The 27,623-nt window shown below is 38.7% G+C and overlaps 1 protein-coding gene across 3 annotated transcripts in view; it reads left to right on the top strand.

The window, feature by feature from the left end:
* Window positions 1-27,623, top strand: part of LOC122552867 (proteasome activator complex subunit 4-like) — a 193,287-nt gene that overhangs the window by 83,369 nt on the left and 82,295 nt on the right. For all 3 annotated transcript variants that reach the window (XM_043695950.1, XM_043695949.1, XM_043695948.1), the window contains 10 exons: window positions 2,160-2,227; window positions 2,666-2,881; window positions 3,074-3,231; window positions 7,726-7,821; window positions 9,996-10,051; window positions 10,868-10,924; window positions 11,582-11,637; window positions 12,034-12,132; window positions 20,242-20,304; window positions 20,504-20,599. In XM_043695950.1, coding sequence (XP_043551885.1) covers window positions 2,160-2,227; window positions 2,666-2,881; window positions 3,074-3,231; window positions 7,726-7,821; window positions 9,996-10,051; window positions 10,868-10,924; window positions 11,582-11,637; window positions 12,034-12,132; window positions 20,242-20,304; window positions 20,504-20,599 — 965 coding nt within the window. The remainder of the gene's footprint in view (window positions 1-2,159; window positions 2,228-2,665; window positions 2,882-3,073; window positions 3,232-7,725; window positions 7,822-9,995; window positions 10,052-10,867; window positions 10,925-11,581; window positions 11,638-12,033; window positions 12,133-20,241; window positions 20,305-20,503; window positions 20,600-27,623) is intronic.

Genomic DNA, 27,623 nt, shown 5'->3' with positions numbered 1-27,623 from the left:
AATTATGTTTGCTGTCTTACCATCCTTTTTACTTATTTGTTTTAATTTTATAGTTTTTTTTTTTCACATTGATTTAAAACTTTAGTATGCTCCACTGTATAAGTAAATACCGAACCCTCTAAGTTTAAAGAGCTGAAATTTCTAAGTATTGCAATGATAATGGGTGTTGTGGAAGGACACCAATCCATTTGGCTACACAAAGCTCAGTATCCTATTTACATCAGAATTTCTAATTATTTTCAGCAATTTCTTATTGCTCTAAGAATGGACTTCCTTTGTCCAAAACCGGACCTTTTTTAAATGGAAAAAGTACCTCTCTTTGAGTAAGTCAAAGATTGGTCTGATCAACGTATTGTCCAGGAAACCAGATAAATCTTTAAAGCAACAAAATCAGAAATTGCTGGGAAAATTCAGCAGGTCTAGCAGCATCTTTAGAGAGAAAGCATAGTTAACATTTCTGTTCCAATGGTTCTCCTTAAAGTTTTCTGAAGAAGCATCACTGCACCCGAAATATTAACTCTGCTTTTTCATCACAGATGCTGCCAGACCTGCTGAGTTTTCCCAGCATTTTCTGTTTTCTAGCATCCACATGATTTAAAGACGTTTTTCTTTTTTTTTTAAAAAAAGTTGACAGGTGCTTAAACACCAGGTGAGGTGTCCTCTAATAAGCATGTGATATCAGAATAAATCGTCAGCTGTGTCTCTCTTTCTAAAATAAGTATGCCACAATGTTAGGTAATGTCCATTAAATTGTGCGCACAAATTTTGTTTCTTCTAACTGTCTGGTCTGTAAAGTTTGTGCGACCATATACCCTGGGCAGCAACACATGATTAGAAACTGGAGTGGCTAATATATTACGGCAACAAATTTCAGAATGGAAGGATGTGATACCAAATATGTTTACATACGTGTAAATATGATTATACCTTGTCTGTTGATATCAGGTATCTGAATTGATCCAAGTTTTTCAAAATTGTTTCATAAATGGAAGGCTGTGCCTAAACGAATCAAATTTCTGAGAAAAATGTACAGAAAGGACATGTGAAAAAGTGGTGTGGGTTTGGTTCTTTAGCTTTTAAATGCTTTTCCAAGCAATCAGAGAGAGCTTTAGATTAGATTAGTTAGATTAGATTAGATCACTTACAGTGTGGATGCAGGCCCTTCGGCCCAACAAGTCCACACTGATCCTCCGAAGAGCAACCCACCCAGACCCATTCCCCTACACTTACCCCTTCACCTAACACTGCGGGCAATTTTAGCATGGCCAATGCATCTAACCTGCACACTTTTGGACCGTGGGAGGAAACCGAAGCACCCGGAGGAAACCCACTCAGACACGGGGAGAACGTGCAAACTCCACACAGACAGTTGCCTGAGGCGGGAATTGAACCCGGGTCTCTGGCGCTGTGAGGCAGCAGTGCTAACCACTGTGCCATCGTGCCGTCTCTAGCAAAGATCTAGTTTGGACTGTTGAATTAGGGAAAATATGACACAAAATTGGTTTGAGGCTAGAAAACAAAAGATAAGGGTGCATGGCTGTTTTCTAGAGTGTAAAGATATGTGTACTCTTTTGGTAGTGTCTGGTGAGACTGTTGCTTTTCACCTGAAATCTGAACGTGGGAGTAAAAAGATAACCGAAAAATTATCTGGCATAAGTTGAGGTCTCATAACAGCTTACAATATCCTAGAAGGCTAAGAGGGCATTGACAGGCTAACAGGACTGCTAGAAGTAGTCAGACACAAATCGCTATTGAGATATGTGGTGTGAAGGAGAAAGTGAGGTCTGCAGATGCTGGAGATCAAAGTTGAAACTTTATTGCTGGAACAGCACAGCAGGTCAGGCAGCATCCAGGGAACAGGAGATTCGACGTTTCGGGCACAGGCCCTTCTTCAGGAATGGTGTGAAGACATACATGCATTCTAGAAATGAGAAAAATGAACTGCACCTCCTTGCAATGATAATGGAAGCAGAACAAAATCTTAAGAACTTGGACCATCTGTTGGAGAAATTAAAGGGCTTTTTTTCCTGGAAAGATGGTCTAAATCTTACCACATTGCTTTTCTCATCTGCCTTGAGAGTTTGATTGAATGTAAATCTGTTGTTTGGGAGGGGGCTTTATAAAATATGAAACATGTAACACATTTTTGTTCTTTGTAGATGATGATGTGTTCCAGGAACAGGAGTTAGATAAGGAACTACTTTGGAATCTCCAATTGTTATCCGAGGTAAATATTAAAAATGAATCATAACCTGTAGAGGTGAAGAAACGTATCTCAAAGAAGATAATGGTAATTGTCCTGTGTTACATTCATGACAGTATTAAAAAATTTTTTTTTTGCTTCTCTCTTTCGGTTGGTTCTGTTTTAGAGCCCCTCATCTGACACTTTGTTTGGACTTTTTTGTTAACTCCCTTTCATAAAGTCGAGTTCCGAAAATGTAGGAACTGAACTTGGGCTCCCATTATGTGTTATAATTTAGTATTACCAGATGTTCTATCATGTGATGAGTATATCAAGACTAGCTATCTGGGTAACTTGGAACCAAAATGGAAGAGAACATAGTCAAAAGCATAAATATTAGTTAAATGTTCTTAACTTTAATTTGGAAAATTAAAAGTCATTTTGAATTTACATGGCTTCAAGATAGACGGTTACTTTTTTCAGATAACACGTGTAGATGGTGATAAGTTGCTACCTTACAAGGACCAACTTATAAAGATTCTACAAAGAACATTGCACCTGAAATGTAAGCAGGGATATATTCTCGCTGGAAACCTGTTGCATCATCTACTTCGTTCAACTACACTAATCTATCCGACAGAGTACTGCAGTGTGCCAGGTGGTTTTGATAAAGCTTTCACAGAGTACTTGCCAATTAAGGTATACATTCATAATTTAAAAATATGATAAAGATGTATCCATCTAGTTTTATTTTTGATTATACCACAGCAAAATACAACATTGCATATATGTATTGTATTGATCAATTTGAATGTCTTTACTGAGTCATTGAATTTACACAATGTACATTTTATCACTCCATCTCTCCCTTTCACCAAAACATGTTTGTAGGATTGGGGAAGACCTGGAAACCTGTGGAAGTTAGGAATTCAGTGGCATGTGGCTTCTCCCGAGGAGATCAACTTTGCATACTATCTGTTGGACAACTTTCTACAGCCAGAACTGCGCAAGCTGCAGCAATATGCCGGTGGAGATATAGAAATGTCAAGGTTTGTTGTCACAAACGTGACAATGACATTCTTTTGAGAGCAGCTTGGGAATGGAAGGGTTAGGTGGGAGAGAAAGAGATGGATGGCTACAGTAAAATAATACTTAAAAAAATGGACTTTTCACATTCCTTTGCTAAAGTTATTCCAAACTAGGCAAAGTAATATAGGATTTTGTAGTTAGCATGGAAGTTACTTGGACTAGAGTCAGAGTCATAGAGATGTATAACACAAACAGACCCTTCAGTCCAACTCATCCATACTGACCAGATATCCTAAATTAATCTAGTCCCATTTGCCTGCACTTGGCCCATATTCCTCTAAACCCTTCCTATTCATACACCCATCCAGATGCCTTTTTTAAATGTTGTAATTGTACCAGCCGCCTCCACTTCCTTTGGCAGCTCAATCCAGTCATGCACCATCCTGTGCATTAAAAGTATCCCTTAGGTCCCTTTTAAATCTTTCCCTTCTCTCCGTAAAGATGAGACCAAGTGTCACTCTAGTTCTGGATTCCCACCACCCCAAGGGAAAGACCTGGTCCTCACCTTCCACCCCCACCAACCACCCCTGGTCCTCACCTTCCACCCCACCAACCTCTGCATAAATCGCATCATCCACCGACATTTCGGCCACCTCCAAACGGATCCCACCACCAGGGATATATTTTCCTCCCCACCCCTGTTCGCTTTCTGCAAAGACTGTTCCCTCTGCGACTACCTGGTCAGGTCCATCCCCGCCTACCCCAAACAACCCACCTTCCCCTCCTGGTACCTTCCCCTGCCACCACAGGAATTGCAAAACCTGCACCCACCCCTCCCCGCTCACATCCACCGAAGTTTCACCTGCACTTCCACACGTCATTTATTGTATCCGTTGCTCCCAATGTCGTCTCCTCTACATTGGGGAGACAGTGTGACTTCTGGCAGAGCGCTTCAGAGAACATCTCCAGGACACCCATACCAATGAACCCCACTGCCCCATGGCCAAACACTACAACTCCCCCTTCCCACTCTGCCGAGGACATGCAGGTCCAGGGCAGCCTCCACCGTCACTTCCTTACCACCTGACGCCTGGAGGAACAATGTCTCATTTTCCGTCTCAGGACCCTTCAATCCCATGGCATCAATGTAGACTTCACCAGTTTGCTCATTTCCACTCCACCCACCTTACCCCAGTTCCAACTTCCAGCTGAGCACAGTCCGCATGACCTGTCCCACCTGTCAACCTTCCTTCCCACCTATCTGCTCCACCTATCTGACCGACCTATCACCTTCACCCCCACCTCCATCCACCTCACCTATTGCACCTTCTCCCCAGTCCAACCCCCCTCCCATTTATCTCATCACCCCTGAGGCTCCCAGGCTTTTACCTGAAACGTTGATTTTCCTGCTCAGATGCTTCCTGACCTGGTGTGCTTTTCCAGCACTACTCTAATCTTGACCCTGTCTATTTACCCTACAGATGCCCCTCATAGAGATGTACAGGATGGGAACAGACCCTTCGGTCCAACCCATCCATGCTGACCAGATATCCCAACCCAATCTAGTCCCACCTGCCAGGACCCGGCCCATGTCCCTCCGAACCCTTCCTATTCATATACCCATCCAAATGCCTCTTAAATGTTGCAGCCTCCACAACTTCCTCTAGCAGCTCATTCCATACACGTACCACCTTCTGCATTGCCCCTTAGGTCTCTTTTATATTTTTTCCCCCTTCACCCTAAACCAATGCCCTCTAGTTCTGGACTCCCCAACCCAAGAAAAAGACTTTGCCTATTTACCCTATCCATGCCCCTCATAATTTTGTAAATTATAAGGTCACCCCTCAGCCTCCAATGCTCCAGAGGAAACAGCCTCAGCCTGTTCAGCCTCTCCCTATAGCTCAAATCCTCCAACCCTGGCAACATCCTTGTCAGTCTTTTCTGAACCCTTTCAAGTTTCACAACATCTTTCCGGTAGGAAGGAGACCAGAATTGCACGCAATATTCTAACAGAGGCCTAACCAATTTCCTGTACAGCCGCAACATGACTCTTCAACTCCTGTAGGAGAAAGTGAGTCTGCAGATGCTGGAGATTAAAGTTGAAACTTTATTGCTGGAACAGCACAGCAGGTCAGGCAGCATCCATAAGTCCTGCAAAGATTTGCTTTCCCAAAATGCAGCACCTCGCATTTACCTGAAGTAAACTCCATCTGCCACTTCTCAGCTTCTAGTTATGAGTCATAGGGCATGGGAACAGGCCCTTCGGTCTAGCTACAGAACAACCTCGGTTATCCAAACATTGATTATCCGAATTAAGATTATCCGAACAAGATCTCAAGGTTTTAATGCTTGGTTAAACTGTGTTATCCGAATGTCGATTATCCAAACAAAATACTCCTCGCCTGTGTCATTTCAGATTATTGAGGTTACCCTGTAGTCCATGCTGACCAGATGTCCCAAACTAAACTCGTTCCACTTGCCTGTGTTTGGCCCATATCCTTCCAAACCTTTCCTGTTCAAGTACTTATCCAAATATCTTTTAAATGTTGTAACTGTACTTGTATCCATCATTTCCTCTGGCAGTTATTCCATACATTAGCCACACTGTGTAAGAATGTCACCTCTTTTCTTTTTCAAAAGGTGCCCCATGACAGGAAGATAGAGGAATAAACTAATTCATTTAGAGTGGCAGTGCATACAGGCTAGTCAGAGCCAAAAGGTGCTGTTGATTTAGCAGGCTCCATAAACATCAGGGCTAATGAAAAAGTGGCATAGCAGCAAACTGCTTAAACATGACGATATGGAAAATCCATGTGTTTGGTCTGAAAGTACATAATGGTCAATAAGAAGAAAGGTCTTCTCTCATGTTAAAAAAAGCCACCTAGCTTTGAAATCCCCCACCTTAAGGAAAACACCTTTGCTAATTACCTTTGCTGTGCTCCCCTCAATCATCTGAGAATTAGAGAAATTCCTTGCCAAGTCCAGACTTATAAATATTCCCTGCACTTGTAGCTGCTTTGTTTGTTCTGCATTGTATTCAGACTTCCACACAAATAGACTTGCAACTTGCAGACTGACTTTAGCTTTCTTCAAGGAAAGTGGCAAACACCATTGTTTTGATGGTAGACACAAAATCTAGCCAATGAAATTCAGAAAAAAATAATCACACTATTGTCCCTGTAGAATTAACCGATTCCAATAAAACTTACATGTAAATGAATTTTATACCTTCAACACTTTACTTTCTAGGATCACTCATATGATGTTTTTATTGTTTGTAGTACTTTCACATTATTTTCTGAGGATAACAATGGCTATACTGGACAAGTTTGATCTCAAACTGAAACCTGGCTTGATTGACTATAAATTTAATTCCTGCGATTTGTTTGCCATGGTCAGTTACTAAATATATTGATAAGAGACTGCCACTGTGCCTTTAACAGATAACATCAAAGTTCATTGCACACAAAATGGAAGCAACACAAAACTGTTCTACCCTGTGCAAGACTCTTTTGAAACAATCTTACTGCAAATATCAGAAATAAAAGATTCATCTTCAACACCAGCCTTACACATACTCCAACCTCACCCTGCTTCTACTTTAAAGTCCTTTATCAGTTGGTGCAATTCTGGTTTCTGAAGCTTTCTTCTTAATGACTTTTATATACTTTCAGACCAAACACATGGATTTTCCATATCATCATCTTCAAGCAGTTTTCTCCTATGCCACTTTTTCTTTAGCCCTGGTAAATGAACAACACCTTTTGGCTCTGACTAACCTGTATGCACTGTCATTCCAAATGAATTTGTTTTTTCCTCTGTCTTCCTGTCACGGGGCACCTTATTGTTAGGTTATAGCACTTATTGTTCACTCTTCTGTTCTTGTTCCTAATGCCACCGAGCAGTTCATCGCAAACTTTTTTTTTTGTAAGGCTGTAGCATCTCATTTAAAAAAAAATGTATGTATCAACAAACTTCAGACACCCCACTATTAGAACAAATCTGAAGTGAAACTATACTGTCTGCATTAAGAATGGAAAGACAGTTTTAGAAATAGAAAACCAGCTTAGTCAAACATAATTTCTCCACTTTAGAACTGATAATGTGTTATGAACCTACATCACAGGTTCAGAAAATTCTTTGCACAGCAATAGCTGGATTACAACTGCATTCAGTTATTGTAATTTACTCTTTTACTGGAAAAATAATTTAAAACCATTTATTTATTGATATTTTGATTGTTGCCTTGTTTAAAAAAGGTTCTGAAAAGGATTAGTTTGGCCTAAGTTGCTGCAATCTCTCTCATTAGTATTTGAATCAACAGTTGTCCTCATGACAAACTCGGCATGTAAACTGAGTTTAAAAATGCTCTTAAGAACATGTAGAATCAAAAGAATACCATATTTTATGCTTAAACATATGTGTGCCAAATCATGCTTCAAGCTAGTATAATTTTAAAGGCAAATAATTTAGAAATTCTGGAAAAAAAATTTGTTGTCTTTTATTTCCAACAGAGATGATGTACATCAGAGTTTGTGTATCGTGCAGAACTGCCTGATGGGCTCAGGGAGCCTGATGCCTTTCTTGGGAGGAGACCCCATTCGTGGCTTGTAAGCAAAATTAGTGCATGACATAAATAATTTCATTTAAAAGTATTTATTCTGAAAATCCTATCAGCATAGGTGAAATATTGGAGGTATCAGTACAGGTAATTTAAAGGTACCCCTGAGCAGGTCCTGTTTTAACACTTCTAATGGGACAGTCACGCAGAAGAGACGCAGAAGAAGTTAATGTTTGTTAGGCTATTTAAGAATGAGGTCAGGTTACAATTCTTCACTCAATGTAATGTAAGTCTGGAGTACTCGTTCCCGCAGCCCTTTTCTCACACAAAAGGCGACCAGCTGATATTAACTACATTTCAAAACTGGGATTGATAGATCTTGTGCAATGGTGTTGAGGATTACTGAATTGATGTGGATGGATGGAGTTAATGTACAAACAACAGTCATCTATTTAGATGGTGGAACATGCTCAAGAGATTGAATATCCTGCTGTCCTTCTCGTTTAATTATAATTCATAATTCCTCAAAGCTCTTTCTAAGATGGTCTAATCTTAAAGTGATTTTGGAATATAATTCAGAAGAGCCTTTACTTATGGAAATCTGAAACTCTGCATTCAAAAAGTGATGGATTGAGTTGAATTTTTAAAGATAGAGGTCACACCTTTTTTTAGGGAAGGATATTGACTAAAATTGGGTAATTTAAATTAAATGGTATATTCCTGTTTCTAAGGTTAACTGCCATAGCAAGTACATAAAAGGTACTGAGTGTGTGACTATGCTGTGGCTTTGAGGACTGTTTTGTCCTTTTTTGAGAGAGAGGTTGAGGACAGGTAACGAGCAGGCTGAGAAGATAAAACAATTTGAGAGGCCTTGGGGTCTTTTAAAGTTGGAACAATAAAACCACTGAGTGGATGAGGTCAAGCTCTCAATAGTTCAGAATGTTCAGTAATCTTTCAGCAGTTGTTGTTGGCACCTCAGCAGGGTTGAAAGGTAGTGAATCTTTCCCGGCTGCTACATTCTTTCTCTGGAGTGCTACTGCTTGTGTCCCTTTTCTTCCTGATAGGATTGTACGTGAGACAATCTGATTTTCTGAATTTGCCTTTTTGCCACGTGTGTGTTTATGGGATGTTACTATATTGGAACAGTTAATTAGTAATAGTTACTGTATCCAGTTTTCCAAGAACTTAATTATTCTAAGATTCTCTTCCCCCCCCCCCTCCCCACTTCGTTTGTTGTATTTTAATTATAGTGATTGAATAAATTGTGTTTTGCATCATGTCAAGTAGTTTGACCAATTGAATTGCATCTGGACCACAACACCTTACATTTGCCTTTTGAAATAAGAAAAAGTTAGCATCTAGGCTTCCTCCTTAGTATAATTTTGAGGTGTCTGGTCTGATCCATAGCAGATTGATTCATATATAACCCAGATAAAATGACAAAAATTGAACAATATGCCATTCATCTTTCCTGAAAGGACCAGGAAACAACACTAAGCATTCAATAATAGTGACGAAAGGTACCCTAACTTTAACTCATCACTGAATATAGTGGCATTTTTGGCAAATTTTAAACAGTCGTTTTTAAAAAAAACAAGAGAATGCTCTTCCCAAAGCTAAATTTTTCACACTGTCTCTAACTATCAGTACCATGTTTCCAATATTTCTCACATGGAGATATGACTAAATGGATGAAAGTATGATTTGATACTGTGCATTGAAACAGATTTCAACATTAACATAGAGTTATTCCTCACATTCCTTGAGATGCACCCTCCACTTTCTTTTCCCTCTGGATGGAAACTGGCTTCAGCATCTTACTCACTGGGATTGTTGTGTATTTTATTTTAAAATTACATTATTGCCTCACTTTTTGATTCATCAGAGGTCATTTGATGATCAAAAATATTTTTGTTAAAGTGCCAACTTTAGTGTTTATTCCTGAAAGATATTGCACTTCAGGTTGGAAAACAGCTGTTTACAGTGAACAATTGATGTGATGGAATGTATGGATAATCAGCAAATTACAATGCAGTTTTTAAATAATGTTCATTATACTTTGTGTGTAGTGAATGAATAATGTTTGATTCTATCCTTGGTTTCCCAAATATGATATATATATTTTCAGTGTCAGTGTATATGAAATGTACTTTATATTGGATGTTTAATTTGAATCTGACACTGCACCTTACCTATTTTTAAGAGTTGCAATTTTTTTTGCAGGGCTCCAACTTTGATGTCTTTGGAAGAGACCAAACTCTGCACTGGTATTAACTATGGTATGTTGCAGAAATAGATGTACATTAGTTTTTATTTTCCTGACTCCAAATATGAATTATTCCTTAAATTCCATATTTAGAAATGCTTCATTTAAAACTTCTTCTAAGAAAATAATACTGGAGTAAAATTACACCTTTTTAATGTCAGAGTTCCATTGATGATCTTCATTTTGCCCATTGCAAATGTGAATATGTCGAAATTCAGTTAACAGTGACATCTATTAGAAAATAATTGTTTCATGGAGAGATTAAAAATAGCTTAAGTTCTTTTTATTAGTTCATTTAATGATTTTGCGTAATAAGTGAAAAGTCATAAGAATTGGCTTTATTTTTTAAAAATGTATTCATGCAATATTAATTAGTAAGTAAATTTAGGGTGTTTTGGAATTGTTCCTCTGAGACTTGCACATTGTAGGAAGAAGAGGCATCAGTTCATATATACCCACTGGCAAAAAAGTATTTATAGAAAGATGCACAGACACACCAATGTGTTGTGTAGTTTTCCTGTGCTGTAAACCTTTGGCAGCTAAGAGGATGGGATTCTTCCCATTTGCGATTATCTATGTGCAAGGAGTCTGGTGTAATTTGGCTCCAAATTTACACTTGCTGTACTAAACAAAATGAATGTATTTTGCTCATTTTGATTTGAATTGTATCCCAGCCAAAAAAAAATCTTTGATTATTAAACATCAAAAATTCCTGATTGTTTACTGAGGCCTACCGTAGTACTGCTTCTGAAATTAAATAAAGGCTGCTGAGATGTTGGTATAAACTCTGGAGTCATCTTTGACTTGCCCTGTAATTTCTGGTTGTTAGATACTTCGAGAGAAAACTACAGGGAGATAATTGCTCAAGTAATAAGAAAACTATTACGTAAGTATCATGAAGAAGGAAGACTTTTGTTTTGTTTTAATGATTATTATCTGGTATTTAGCAGAATGGAAGGAAATTGGAAAATAGAAAAAGAATCAAACCCTGAATCCTGTCCTCAGCAGGCTATACACAATGCGTCCTAATTCTTCCCTGTTGGCAAAGTCCCGATTGAAGTACTGCCACTGTGTGTCTGTCCGTTCTCCCCCCCCCACCACCACCACCCCCAAATCATCCCCCAAGGTAATGGTTTAATGGAATCACTTACACTGAAGTCCTGGGCTCCATCTCGTGGCAAAAGTTAGTTGGTCTAGGTTATCTTGATGTCAGCTACTCCATGCACTGATCGACATCTGTCACTAGATGGGGTCAGTTTAAAGCTGCTGACTTATTTTACCAAGAAATGTAAATACTGTATTTTATGCTGTTTCTTTCATTGTTTAATTTTTGTATGTATATCAACTGGATGGTTTAGATTTGCTGACCCTTGAGGACAAGACACATGTGGGAAACATTTCCTAATGTGGAATATATGTTAATGCTGTAGATGTAGTGAAACAATTTTGCTGAAGATGTAGTTATTGCAAATACAAGTTAGCGCATGCAAATGTAATTCATGAATGAAACACTGAAAAATATAACTTTTTTCTATCTTTTTAGACTACATGTTAGATAACTCTGAAGATGACACTAAGTCTTTATTTGTAACAATTAAGGTGAGAATGGAAGCAGCATTTTAAAATTATACATTTGATGTCATGATGGTTCAGTTGAAAGCATGAACCACTTTGGAATTGAGCCATCCTCGGAGGTGGTGTGTTTACACCTGATGACTTAATTGATCTCAAAATTGCTATAATTAGTCTCAATACCTTTAAATTGGGGAAGGGGAGATTAGTTTCCTTGTATTTTGTGTCCAGTCATGGTTGCCACAGAAAGTATGCTGCACACCTATATAGTCTTGTGTTTTTCACCAGTGAAGCTCACTGAATGAAAAATGGCCATGTGATGGTGGATCGCAGCTGTGGTCTTATGAATCACTACTTTCAAAAGAAAGGGGATTGCTGCATCTTGTTACTATTTTTAAAAAATAATTATGCTATTAATTTCAGATCATGGGAGATTTGCTGCAGTTTCGTGGTTCTTATAAGCATGAGTTTGACTCGAGGTGGAAAAGCTTTAACCTTGTGAAAAAATCCATGGAGAACAGGGTAAGAATGACATTGTTGCAAACCCCCTCTTTCTTCTAATATGAGTATTTAGAAACTCTAGAATGAGAGTAAGCCATTCAGCCCATTGAGCCTACTCTGCCACTTAATACAATTGTAGTGATAATCCCCATAACCTTTTGACATTATTAGTAATCAGAAATATATCAACTCTATTTTAAAATACTCAAAAAAGTGAACTTCCACAGTGCACTCGAGTAGAGAATTATAAAAATTCAAATCTTCTGAGTAAGAATATTTCTCTTCATCTCTGACCTAGATGGCATCCCCTTATTTTAAATTCTGTGCCCTCATTCTTGGCTCCACAGGCAGAAGAAAAATTTTGTTTGCATCTGCCCCCTCTGACCCTGTACATATTTTGTTGCTTTCAATGAGATCACATCTGATTTCTCAATCCCTTGATAGAACGGTCCCACCATCCCAGGAGCAAATGTCATCACTCTGAATTTTATTGGCATCCACCAGTTGCTACCTGCTGCAGCTACATCACATTGCCTGCTCTTTCTATTTTAATTTGTATTAGTAAATATTAAATTTTTTAACTGGACTCAGCTGAATCTATTAAGGAAGTTTTAACTATGTTCTGAGAAAAACAGCATGATTAGAATAAGTCAACTTGGTTTTATTGAAGAAAAATGTGATTGACAAATTTGTGGGAGTCTTTTGAGAACAGGGCTGCTCAATAAAGGGAGTCAGCTGATGCAGTGTTTGTATCTACACAAAAGGCATTTGATATGGTGCAGCACAAACAGTCAGCAAGAAGAGTTCATGGAGTTGTAGGTAACATATTATCAGAGAGTAAGTAGAGAGTGAACTAAACTGGATATTTTAAAGTTGGCAGGCAGTGATTAATGGCATATCAGGTCATTGGTTAGGCCTCAGCTACTTACAATCTGCATTACTGTTTAAGTGTAAAGAAATGTATCCACATGCTGATGATACAAAGTTAGGTGAAAAAGTGGGATTTTGGCACGGCACACAGAGGCTGCAATGAGACGCAGTCAGATTAAGTGACTGGACAACAAGACAGCAGATATGTTATAAGGTAGGGAAATGTGAAGTTACTTAGAAGTGTTAGAGATTTGGATGTACATGTGCAGGAAGCTCATTCCATACACGTACCACCCTCTGAGTGAAAAGATTGCCCCTTAGGTCTCTTTTATAACTTCCCCTCTCACCCTTAAACCTATGCCCTCTAGTTCTGGACTCCCCCACCCCAGGGAAAAGACTTTGGTTTTTTTATCCTATTCATGCCCCTCATGATTTTGATTTTGTAAACCTCCATAAGGTCACGCCTGAGCTTTTGACGCTTCAGGGAAAACAGCCCCAGCGTATTCAAACTCTCCCCATAGCTCTCATCATCCAACCCTGGCAACATCCTTGTAAATCCTTTCTGAACCCTTTCAAGTTTCACAACATCTTTCCGATAGGAAGGAGACCAGAATTGCATGCAATATTCCAACAGTGGCCTAACCAATGTCCTGTACAACCGCAACATGACCTCCCAACTCTTGTACTCAATGCTCTGACCAATAAAGGAAAACATACCAAATGCCTCCTTCACTATCCTATCTACCTGATACTCTACTTTCGAAGATCTGTGAACCTGCACTCCAAGGTCTCTTTGTTCAGCAACACTCCCTAGGACCTGATCATTAAGTGTATTAGTCCTGCTAAGGTTTGCTTTCTCAAAATGCAGCGCCTTGCATTTATCTAAATTAAACTCCATCTGCTACTTCTCAGCCCATTGGCCCATCTGATCAAGATCCCATTGTAATCTGAGGTAACCTTCTTTGCTGTCCACTACGCCTCCAATTTTGGTGTCATGTGCAAACTTACTAACTATACCTCTTATGCTCACATCCAAATCATATATATAAATGACAAGAGGTAGTGGACCCAGGACAGATCATTGTGACACTCCACTGGTCACAGGCCTCCAGTCTGAAAAACAACCCTCCACCACCACCCACTGTTTTCTACCTTTGAGCCAGTTCTGTATCCAAATGGCTAGTTGTCCCTGTATTCTATGAGATCTAACCTTGCTAACCAGTCTCCCATGGGGAACTTTGTCAAACACCTTACTGAAGTCCATATAGATCACATCTACTGCTCTGGCCTCATCAATCCTCTTTGTTTCTTCAAAAAACTCAATCAAGTTTGTGAGACATGATTTCCCACACACACAGCCATGTTGACTATCCCTAATCAGTCTTTGCCTTTCCAAATACATGTTCATCCTGTCCCTCAGGATTCCCTCCACCAACTTGCCCACCACCGACATCAGGCTCACTGATCTGTAGTTCCTTGACTTGTCCTTACCACCTTTCTTAAACAGTGGCACCAAGTTAGCCAACCTCCAGTCTTCTGGCACCTCACCTGTGACTATCGATGATACAAATATCACAGTAAGAGGCCCAGCAATCACTTTCCTAGCTTCCCACAGAGTTCTCGGGTCCACCTGATCACATCATGGGGATTTATCTACTTTTGTGTTTCAAGACGTCCAGCACTTCCTCCTCTGTAATCTGGGCATTTTGCAACATGTCACCATCTATTTCCCTACATTCTATATCTTCCATGTCCTTGTCCAAAGATTTTTGGTGAGATCACATCAGGAATATTGTGAGCACTTTTGGTTTCCACATTTAAGAAAAATATACTTGCATTGGAGGCATACAGTGAAGGTTCACTAAATGAAGCCCTGGGTTGACGGTGTTTCTCTGTGATCAGAGGCTGAGAGAATTATGTCTATATTTTCTGATATTCAAAAGAATGAGTTGTGATCTTGTGTTGAAATGTACAAGATTCTGGAATGAACAACAAATACTAGAGATCATAGCGGGTCAGGCAGCATCCATGGAGAGTGAGTTTCGAGTCTAGATGACTCTTCATCACAGCATTATCGAAATGTGGATGCTGTTTGGATAACATGAACTTTCTAGTGAACGGCTATAGTGATTTTATATTACCGATCTCCTACAGTATGATTTTTCTATAGCATTTTTCCATAGCGCTATTTTCTAATAGCTCAAGGTTGCAGAGGAGCGCAACTGTTGCAATATAGCAGAACAACCTCTGCAAGAATCTGGAGGGGCTTTACATGGTGCATGCTCAAAGAACTTCTGCTGGGAAATCCAACAGGGAGGCACAGCCTTCAGATTACAGACGATTATTTAGGATTAAGATGAATGATTTGTTCACTCTAAAGGTTGAGGTTTTGGAATTCTGTGCCCCAGAGGATTCGGTAATCTACATTGTTGTGTACGTTTTAATACTGGAATGGACACATTTTTGATGTTTCATAGAATCAAAAGATATGGGAAACAGGCAATAAAGTGGAAATGAAGCCCAGGATCAGACATTATCATGTTGAATGACAATAGGCTTGATGGTCCATGTGGTCTACTCCTATACCTATGTCTTGTATTAATGCAACTAAGTACAAGATCAATCCAGGGAAGAAAATTCTTCAAAAAAAGTGCACAGAATTTATTGTTTATGAAAATAAGTATGGAAGAAAAAATACTTAATAAAACAGTTCTGTCAATTCACAATGAAATACTGATCCTCATCTTGCTGGCAGTTGTCTCTTGCAATGCTGTGTTGATTGAAGAGCATCTTCTTTCTCCTCTTCCTGTTATGCACTGGACTGCTAAAGTCTGCTGCTTATTTTTTGTTAACTACAATCCGTTGTACCTGATCAGTGGTATGTTGAAACTCCTAATTGACCTGCCAAGACAGGTACTAAATGTGATCAGTCTCTGTTTCTTAAGTGTGTACTCTATTTTTAATAGTTTCTTTAAGGTGACCACCTTACTGATTTTACTTTCTACAGTCCTCTGGCTGATTCACCAAGATGTTAACTGTTTATGGAATCATCCCTTCATTGCAGTATTTCTCTGTTAGCTTACTGACTTCATCTGTTAAGATAATGGGCTCCCCTAAAGTAACTTGTGCCTCTCTTTTTGAGATAAGAGGACATGTGGTGTTGCACCCAGCGATTAATATCATTCCAAATCTGGAACGTTCTAGAACCCACCAATATATTTTACTTTTAAAAAACCCATTTGTCAATGTGTGACAAACATTTGCATGATTCTGTTAGCTGCAATGAACAGAAATAACAGAAGAATACAAGTTGCTGCAACACAAATCTATGCTGAACCTATAAACTTAGTACCAAAATAGACTTATGATACAACATAGTACATTCAATCACTACATATTAAAGTTCACAATGGCGAAAAGAAAGCTAAATGCAGAACAGATACCTGTTAATGCTGTTTTACTTCAAAGCTTCTTTAAACATTTTCCTGCAGTCAAGCCATGTAAATGAGAGTAAACCATTAGAATATGACCTTTGCTTTTGAGATGATCCATATGGACTTTTTATTAAGTCATGAGATGTTGGCATCACTGTCTTAGCCAGCAATAAATCCCAAATTGACTCTTAACTGCCCTCTGAGTAATCACATTGCTGTGGAGTTAAAGAACATCAATGGACCAGATGGGTCTTTCTAACAATCAACAGTGGTTTCCTAGTTTCTTAATTCCGGATATTTTTATTGGTATTCTAACATGCAACAGTAAGTGTCTGTCTTCGACCATACATAAACAATGTTATGTTAACATTGTGCTTTCGCTTGGATGAGCCAAAATAACTAAATTAACATGTTAGATTAGATTAGAAATTAGATTACATTACAGTGTGGAAACAGGCCCTTCGGCCCAACAAGTCCACATCGGCCCAACAAGTCCACACCGACCCGCCGAAGCGCAACCCACCCATACCCCTACATTTACCCCTTACCTAACACTACGGGCAATTTAGCATGGCCAACTCACCTGACCTGCACATCTTTGGACTGTGGGGGAAACCGGAGCACCCGGAAGAAACCCACGCAGACACGGGGAGAACGTGCAAACTCCACACAGTCAGTCGCCTGAGGCGGGAATTGAACCCGGGTCTCAGGCGCTGTGAGGCAGCAGTGCTAACCACTGTGCCACAGTGCCGCCCACTAAATGCTTTCTTTTCGCCATTGTGAACTTTAATATGTCGTGATTGAATGTACTATGTTGTATCATAAGTCTACTTTGGTACTAAGTTTATAGGTTCAGCATAGATTTGTGTTGCAGCAACTTGTATTCTTCTGTTAATCATGGACTTCCCTACATACAGCCTGTGCTTTATGCAACCCGAAATAAGATGTTTACTGTTGGTGATTTTGCGAATGAGCAGCATATGCTAAGTAATCCCGAGGCTGCTTTTTTTCAATCTTGGGATAAGGACATTTATTGCCCATCCCCAGTTAAGAGTCAACCACATCTTAGTGGGTCTGGAATCACATGAACTGGATGAGTTTTTCCGACAATTGGCAGTGGATTCAAGGTCATCATTTGACTCTTAATTCCAGGTGTTCATTGAATTCACATTCCTCCATGACAGGAATCATACCCATGTCCCCAGGACATTACCTGGGTCTCTGGGTTAACAGTACAGTGATAATGCCACTAGGCCATTACGTCCCCGACAATAGTGAGGTGCAGCAATAATTATATTGATGAATTGTTAATTTTGAGCTCATAACATAGCTTAGTTAAGCTTGCTGCCAGGAACATTTGTTCATATGTAGACTGCTTCTCTGCAAAGATAATTAATATGTTCAATTTGCACCCTTTTTGAATTATCTCGGAATTTAGGGAGCCAATAGTTTACTTTTATTTTCTCGCAGTAATAGGCTTGGTCAATAGGCATCTTTTTATGCTGTGCTGTAAGTTGTTGTAGTTGTTTAAAATGTGATATTTTTGTGTTTGTGATCAGTGCAAGATGAAAAGCTAAGGCAACAAACTGTGGTTCTTTTCATAGCAGCTCCCTGCAAACTTTCTGCTTCCACTTCTATATTTGAGCTTGCTTTTAACTCACTTTGCACCTATATTCCATTGGAATGTAGTCATGGATCAGTTTGAGATAGTGCTCTAAGTCAGCCTGTTCTGCTTTACTTAGTATCTTATCTATGAACGTTTTTCCAAAACTCTTAATTTGAAGGGAGTGCAAGATAGATTCATCAGAATGCTACAAGTCTTAAGACGTTGAATTATTGAGGAAAAATTAACCTAAGCATATTTCCTGGAATATTGATTATGGGTTGATGTCAGAAATTTGCCCAATAAAGTAGAGAGCACACAAACCAGATCGGGTGAAATTGACATGCTGTTTATTACAAGCGATATTGCTGGAAGAGAAACTGACTAGGCTGACACAAAACTGACCGTCTGTACAGGTAGATCAGAATTTCTCTTCCCAAAGCGGAGGATGAGACCAGTTTTTATATTAAGGCTGTACAATAAGGCTCATTAGAAATGGGAAAAATACAATGTATCTGGAAATGGAGTAATCTAGTTAAAATGATGCCAATTGGAAAATAGTTATCAGAGCAATGTCCTGTTCCTTCACACAATGCAACATCCTGACAGTATCGATGGTTTCACAGGTAGGCGTTAATGTGTCCTCTGAAGTGGTGAGTGCTTCCATTGTTTTGTCCTGGGAACACTGCTGTTGCTGGTGCCTTTCTGTCTCATCTGCTGTTAGTGTGGCTTTGGTATTGCTGATTTGGAGATGTCTGTGTTGGACTAGAGTGTACAAAGTTTAAAAATCACACAACACCAGGTTATAGTCCAACAGGTTTAATTGGAAGCGCACTCGCTTTCGGAGCGTCGCTCCTTCAACAGGTGATAGTGGAGGGCTCAATCCTAACACCTATAATTTCAGTTACATCACACTGTAAATTTTTGCTATAAATTCTGTTAGGATTGAGCTCTCCGCTATCACCTGATGAAGGAGCGACGCTCTGAAAGCTAGTGTGCTTCCAATAAAACCTGTTGCACTATAACCTGGTGTTGTGTGATTTTTAACTTGGTATTGTTGAGTTGTGAAACAGCCCTCTGAGCTTTGGGCTAGTTGTGTTGCTCTGACGTTGTTAGTGGGAGCTTGAAGTGTATTCACTTGTCTGCGAGTGCTGTCTAGTTTGGCTTGTCAGCCTGCTGGGGCATTCTGGGTGTTTTTTGGTACCGTTGGCCGATTTTGCTTTTGTGGGCCTATCATTGGTTGGCAGGGTGGCAAATCTTTTACCACAGTTGATTTTCATAGATTTTAGGATTTTGCAAATAACTAATAGGATGGATAGTTCTGATGGCAGATACAGCCTACGGTATGGGAATTCTTGTGGTGGAACACTTGTTTGACTCTATGTAATGGCATTACTTAAATAGTAGTATTCCTGTTGTTTCTCCGCTTTTTGTTCATATCAAACTTTTGGTTTGTTATTTTAACAATTCCACCTTGGCTTTTGTTCCTTTTTTTAAAAATCTATAAAAGCACCTTTGGATATTTTTCTAGATGAAAGATTCTGTGTAAATGTATGTTTTTATCTTTTAACGTGTAGCTTCTCATTTGCTCGCCTTTAAGGTTCAAGGTTATGGAGCTGTCCTCACAACTGACATTAGGACTTGTGGTCCTGTTGGAATTTGGATATTTCCATTATACCTCAATAAGAGTTAACCATTATATGATGATGAACCTGATCAGGGTGCTATCTGTACAGCTTTGCCTCAACCTCAGCTGTACCATTTATTGAGTTAGCAATGCGGCTCTCAGTTTGCTTTACTTTTATTTGCTATTGATTGGAAATGATCGGTATTGAGTTTGGTGTTGGTCTCTTCGATAATTCTAACTAACATTATAGAAGCATGGCTCTCTTTGGTTTCTCCCAGTATTTAAGATCTTGCACTTGTATGACCTATAGATTGGGTTGCTTCTCCCTTTCAGTTTATCAAATTCACATTGTATTATTTGTGTTTATGACCACTTTTCTTTTTGCATTGTGATCATTCATGTACATCAGAACAGTTAGAGCACAACATTGGTTCTTGTTACGTGCTACTCAGTACAACTTGCAGATTTACCATTCCTGTAACACATTTTTTCATCTATTTCAGATAATTCCTTAGTGATGTAGATATTATGCTAAGTCACTAAATCTATTTTGCAATATTGTCTAAATTAATTTTCCAATTCTTTTTAATATACAGCTGCATGGAAAGAAACAGCATATCCGAGCACTGCTGATTGATCGAGTTATGCTGCAGCACGAGGTTTGTGTAGACTACATAACTTGGTCTCTTATTTATTCTGGAATTAATGTGAATACATTTTTAAGCTATATGGATTTAAACTTTTGAATAAATTTTAATTCAGCATTTTTTCACAAAACTTCAAACCTCCTTATAATTTCAAAATGTTAACCCATTGCAGTTTGCATAAAGTGATCATTATTTTGTTTCTCATGTACAGCTGCGAACTTTGACTGTTGAAGGCTGTGAATACAAAACAATACACAGTGACCTGATGCGAGATCTCCTGCTATTGTCAACCAGCACATACAGTCAGGTGACTCACAATAAATTCCAAGAATTAAAATATCTAATATTTGGAGTCTTTTTCCCTCTACTCGACTGAATGGGCAGGGCCTCCCTGCCCATTTATTAATAATCTTTTTTCAAACACGTATCTAGTTTCCCCTTTGCCTGTATGGAAGGGGAATTCATGTTTAGTGAATCTATGGAATTCTTCGCCACAAAAGGCTGTGGAAGCCAGGTCATTGAGTATGTTTAAAACGGGGATAGATAGGTTCTTGGTAAGGGGATCAAAGATTATGGGGAGAAGGCAAGAAAATGAGGTTGAGGAATTTACAGCTATTCAATCATGGCCGATGGGCCAAATGGCCCAATTTCTGCTCCTATGTCTTATGGTCGTTTTTGTTTATTGTAAGAAATTCTACATTCTATTTAGTTATGGCGTTGCTTTCCCTTTTAACTCTTTTTTTTGTTCTCTTTCTTCCCCGCCCTTTCGCCCCAATGCACGCATGTACACTTTCTAAGCAGCCCTCACCTGAAAACTTTAGTGTGGCTCCGTTTTATATAAGGCTATGTTGGATGGTCTACTATCCCTTGATAATCTTACAGATCTCTATCTGACCACCTCTCGGCTACACTGGGATAGAATTAACAACATTTCTCAACATTTTATTCTCTGATAACATTGATGCAGATTTCTGTTGCTTTCCCATATTGATGTGAGCATAACTATATATTGGGCTAATTGCAGCCTAACTGTGGTCTTGTACATGGGAAACGTTACCACCTTTTATTTATCTTCAATGCTTTTACAATCATAGAATTCCTACAGTGTGGAAGGAGCCCATCAAGTCAACACCAATCCTCTAAAGGGCAACTCACCCAGACCCTATCACTGAAACTGTGCATTTTCCATGGCTTAGCCACCTAGCCTGCATATCCTCAGACACTATAGACAATTTAACATAGGCAATCCACCTAACCTGCACATCTTTGGACTGTGGGAGGAAACTGGAGCACTTGTAGAAAACCCACGCAGACTCTGGGAGAATGTGTCAATTCCATGCAGACAGTCACCTGAGACTGGAATCGAACCCCAGTCCCTGGTGCTGTGAGGCAGCAGTAGTAGCCGCTGAGCCATCATGCTTTTGATTCCAAATACAGAATTTTGTTTGCCACTTGTATGGTATTATGTACTGGTGCTCACACTTTCAATGTTTAATGCAGCTGCATGAAATTCCTCTACTTCCATTTAAATCAACCTTTTTCCATTTGTACTTGCATGTAATCTGTGAGATCATAGTTAATCTGATCATCTTCAATTTCATTTTTCCTGCCTTATCCCTGAAACCCTTGATTTCCTTAGTGATTAAAAATCTGCAATATGCTTAATAACCCAGCCTTGATAGCCCTCTGTGGTAAAGAATTCCACTGATTCATGAACCTCTGAGCAAAGAAAAATATTCTCCTCAGCTGTTTCTTAAATGGGCATCCCCTTACTCCAAACTTATGCCCTTTGGTCCTTAACTCCCCACAGGGGGAAGCAATCTGTCTGCATCTAAGTAATCTAATCTAATCTACCCTTTCTAGTATTCTAAGAGTCAGAACACCATCTACTCAACATCTCCCTACCTGGGATGAACCTTCTGTGGACTGCCTCCAGTGCAGTTTTTCTGCAATGTAATTTACAAGCAATGTTATTTCTCCCCAGTACTTCTTGTAGTTTGCCCTTTCCCTTAATTTTATCATAACTTTTTAATATTCGTAAGCTCAAATATGTATGTATTGTAATTAGTGCTGTCACTGCAACAAAGTATCCTGTCCAAGAAGCTTCATTTTTTGTAGCTTTTGCTGTTTGTCATTTATAGATCTCTATCTGTAAAGCCATATGTATATAATACCTCGTGCCATTCTATTTGCTGTATATCTTCATGTGGTGCCTCCCTTTTTTTTCTAAGGCTTAGTGTGCAACAAATCCTATTAATATAATTTATTCAAATGGTTGGAAGTCGTTTCCTGTTCATTCCTTGGTATGTTTTCATATTCTAGAGCCATGCCTACTAACATATTGTTGACCGGAATTCAGGACATTTCCATGTGCCAAGTTTACTTCAAAACTATAGTCATGGGATGATATATAAAGGGACTATTCAGTTCTTTATGCTTGTGCTAGCTCTTTGAAAGAGCTATCCAATGAGTCTGCCTGTTCTTTTCTTTTGCTCGAGCCCTTGAATTTGTTATACTTCAACTATTTGTCCAGTGCCGTTTTGAAACTTGTTATTAATTCTAACAGTGGAAGTAAACTTAAGTTTATTGTCACGTACTTACATGAGGACAGTGAAAGGTTTGCAAAGTTGCCGCTTATGGCGCATCTTAGGTACAAAGGTATCTAGGTACCGATTCTTTTGGAATAAATTAGAAATATAAAGAAATAACAACAAGTCCCCATTACAGACCTTCACATCATTTTAAGTACAGAATCTTGGAGGTAAGTTAGAAGAATAAAGAAATAAAAAGTTCAGGCAGCACATTCCAGATCATGAGGACAACGTTTGTTATTTGTTTGTCATTGTGTCATTTCTGGTTCATTTCTGCACTACTTTGAATCTACGTTATTTGATTATTGATCTTCCTCTGACCGGTTTTCTTTTAAAATTCTCCTGGAGTTTTCATATTCAGCTACTGTATAATGAACTAGGCATTTATCATAAGCTTCCTTTTTCTTTAATCAGCCAGGCAACTTTGGATGCTTTTCACTGTTCTGTAAGCACACTCCGCCTTCCCAGTATGTTTCCTACCTTTTCCCTTTTAAGGCTTCCAATTCCTCTTTTATAGCTTTATCTGCTAGTCTTTGGTTTCAACTCATCCCTGATCCTATTTTAACGCATTGAAATTAAACCTTTTCCAATTGGAAGTATTTTCACATTTGACTTGCCTTTGTCTGTTTTCATAATTATTCATAACTTAGTTTTCACTGTTTTCAAATGCTTGCCATGATGTATATTTCACTTGTCCCACCTAATTTGCCCCTCACATGTTTTTCCTAGGTGTCCGTTCCCTGTGAAATTGATTTGAACTTCTTTCATAGCATCAATTAACTTCCCTCTAATGGCATTGGTCACAGCCTTGTAACCATTGATTTTGCATTATTGCAAAATCTGATCTCCAAAGCCCAGAAATCTGTGGAATCTCCCAATTCTTTTATCTAGCCACATACTATAGCCACACTTGTTTTAATCTACTGCTCTTACTGGCACTTGACTGTAAGTAATCCAGTCAAATAATCCAGAGATCACTATTACTTAAAGTTTTGCTTTTAAACTTTTTCTGTAGGTCCTGAAATTTATATATAGGATTTTAACCTCTTCCTACATATGCCATTAGTTAAAGTCTGGACCACGATGTCTAGGTCTTCCTTTTCTTCCATGGTGTAGTCTGTTGTGACATCTCTTTACCCAGCAACATGGTAAAGCAGCACACCATGCAAGACACAAATTGGTCATTGCAGAAATTGATTGTTCATCTAGTCTACTGTGCTTTGTATGCTATTTTGCTTCCTGTGCATCCATTTTCCCACATTGTCATGGATTTTCTCTCAACTACACCACCCTCCAGTAACATTACTGAAAACTACAATTCCAGACTCATGCACTTAATGTTTTGTTGGACCCCATTTGGTTATAGGGTGACCACCTGTTGGAATGTCCACTTAAGGAAATTCTGTCTTTTTGCATACATTCTGCATTCACTCCAGATAGCTTTCTGTGTTTTATATCTAGGAGATACATGGCATCCTGGAGTCCCCATATGACCAATGCTAGTATATGGAATGAGTGGATCTAGTTTATTATTATTCACTTTATTATTTATATATTTCAGGTTTTTATTTAACTCTTAAGAGGTTATTTAACCCCTGTTATGATATTGGTAGAGACCAGTAATGTTAGTTTTTAGAATCAGAAAAATTAATGAAATGGATGGAGCCATAATATTTGTGGTTTATGTCAGAAGAATTTTACCAAAGCTGAATCAAAAAACAACTGTTTTTAAACAACCACTCAGATCTTTGAGTATAGGAGTTGGGACATTATTTTGAGGTTGTACAGGACATTGGTGAGGCCACTTCTGGACTACTGTGTCCCGTTCTGATTGCCCTGTTATAGGAAGGATATTATTAAGCTGCAGAGGGTTCAGAAGAGATTTACCAGGAGGTTGCTGGGAGTGGAATTTGAGTTTTAAGGATGTACTGGGTCTTTTTTAACTGGAGCATAGGAGGTTGAGAGGTGACCTTGTCGTGGTTCATAAAATCATGATGGGTATTGATAATATGAATGACAGGTGTCTTTTTCCTAGGATGGGGGTTTCAAGGCTGGGGGTATTAAGGTAAGATGAGGGATTTAAAGACCTGAGGGGGAAATTTTGTAGTGGTTTGTGTGTGAAATGAACTTGCAGAGGAAATGATGGGTGCAGGTAAAGTTAGCATGTTTACAATATATTTGGGTGTGTAAAATGAATGAGAAATGTTTTGAGGAATATGGACCAAGTGCAGGAAGGTGGGACGAGTTTAGTTCAGGATTATGGTCAGCATGGACTGGTTGGATAGAAGTGTCTATTTCCTGACTCTCTCATTCTTTCTCATTGCATTCAAGATCATTTGAATGATTTTGAAAGATGCAATTAACGCAATTAATCTCAACCAACTTTTCTTTTTCCTTTTGCATCCATTTGTGCAAAATCCCACATCATTTTCTTAGCAAAAATTAGAAGATTGATCTGAGTACTGCTTTATAGTTTACATAAAATTGAGATTTCTTGGGGCTTCCACTTTTTCAGGCAAATTACCCCTTTAAATTTCCTCTAACTATCCTAATGTTGAACACAGGACTCTAGTATCTTATACATAGCCATCTCAGGTTAGAGGTCTCTTGGTTCGAATGTTATTCACTGGTATGAAAACTTGCTGTTAAGAATCCCTGATTTCACAAGTTTTAAACCCCTTTAATCAAAATGCACAATTTCAAATGAGCTGTTTGAGGGAAATGTTTTCTGTTCTGCAGTCAAAATGTTCTTGAACCTAAAACTAAGCTGTTTAAATAGAGACGCACCCTGAGAAGCCTATTGATTCCTCTTGCTGTACTATCATTTATCTCCCAGACTGGTAGCCAACTGTTCTTTTTAATGTGATCTAAAATTCTTGAGAAATCTAGCTCTTACAGAGACCATCACCTCATCACCCTCCCATACCAAATTGGCTATCATACCCCTGCAATGAACTTATGACTTCAGTTATTTAAATTGTTACTACGTGGTTTCAAATACTTAGCATCTACTTCTTCCTATGCACAAATTTTCCCTTTTCTTCTTTTTGCTGATATGTATCGTTCAGAACCACGAGTTACAACCAGTTAGCCAATTGCCAATTACAGTTGTTAGCCAAGGACCCCACTTATGATTGATTTAACTGTTAACCTGCTTGCAGTTTTATTGAATTAAGAAAGCTAGATTAAATTTCAATTTGATTTAAAAAATACTTTTTTGTGCAACTTGTCCATGAAAACTCATACTATTTTCACTGTTTCAAAATTTGTTATTCTGCTTAGCAAGCCATAGTATTTAACAGATATTCCCAACTCTCACCAACTGTGTCCATATGCCCCTCAAACTAGCAAACTCAAAATCGTACTACAGTTTGGCAAGTAAAAAATAACCATACATCATAACATTTGAATTTAGAATCGCATATACTATTATACCATGTTTTCTTTATATTCCTTTTTTACCTCCTTTTATTATGTTCATTTTCCTTCCTTTATATTTATGAAAGTAAGTAGTCTTTTAAGAGTTTAACAATTTTTTTTGTGGCTGTGAGCTGTGATGCATTGGAAATCCATGGTGTAATAAATGATGGTACATTATGCTACACCACAAGTAGTAACTGGGTTTACTTCAACTGTTAGTTTAGAAGAGTTCTGATGTTACCTATTGTGGATGAGTCCAGAACTAAGGACCTCAAAGTCCTTAATTAGGAGTCATTGTTTTAGGCCGAGATGAAGGGCTGATACTGTCACAGAATATGCTGGAGGCTTAGTCAATTAAAATTTTTAAGGCAGTGTAGATGGTGTTCAGTTCCCTCATATAATAAGAATCTGAGGGATAAATGGAAAGGTGGAATTAAACAGAAACAGATTAGCTGTGGTTTTGTTGAATGGCCATGCAGGCACGAGCTGAATGGTCTGCTTCTGCTCTTAATTCATATATTTGTAAGTTTTGGCAGCGTTTCTATTTATTAAGGCTTTTTTCCTACCATAAGGTGAGAGGAGAATTGATAAAGAAAATCTATGAAGCTCTAAAAATATCCATATTACCTTAAGTAAACAAATAATATAAAAAATGTTACAAATGAAGACAAAAGTAAATGCTTTAATGAGACAGTACGGCTGATGAATTATGTGGACAGCATTTGACGTATTCTGTTCTTGCTTTTGTATGACGAACCTTTTCTACAAAATTTTCAAAAAGGCAGTTTGGTGAAATATAACTTAACGCTCTTCATTTTATGTGTAACTATGTATAATTAACTTGTAACATGTTTATTCACATTATTTACTCAATGTATAAAAAGCAAATGAATAGTCATAGAGATGTACAGCATGGAAACAGACCCTTCGGTCCAACCCGTCCATGCCGACCAGATATCCCAACCCAACCTAGTCTCACCTGTCAGCACCCGGCCCATATCCCTCCAAACCCTTTCTATTCATATACCCATCCAAATGCCTCTTAAATGTTGCAATTGTACCAGCCTCCACCACATCCTCCGGCAACTCATTCCATACTCATACCACCCTCTGCGTGAAAACGTTGCCCCATAGGTCTCTTATATTTTTCTCCTCTCACCCTAAGCCCTCTAGTTCTGGACTCCCCGACCCCAGGGAAAAAACTTTGCCTATTTACCCTATCCATGCCCCTCATAATTTTGTAAACCTCTATAAGGTCACCCCTCAGCCTCTGACGCTCCAGGGAAAACAGTCCCAGCCTGTTCAGCCTCTCCCTATAGC

The sequence above is a fragment of the Chiloscyllium plagiosum genome, chromosome 9 (genome assembly GCF_004010195.1).
Source record: "Chiloscyllium plagiosum isolate BGI_BamShark_2017 chromosome 9, ASM401019v2, whole genome shotgun sequence".
NCBI lineage: Eukaryota > Metazoa > Chordata > Chondrichthyes > Orectolobiformes > Hemiscylliidae > Chiloscyllium > Chiloscyllium plagiosum.
The sequence above is the reverse complement of the archived record's forward strand: the minus strand, read 5'-3'. Positions and strand labels throughout refer to the sequence as shown.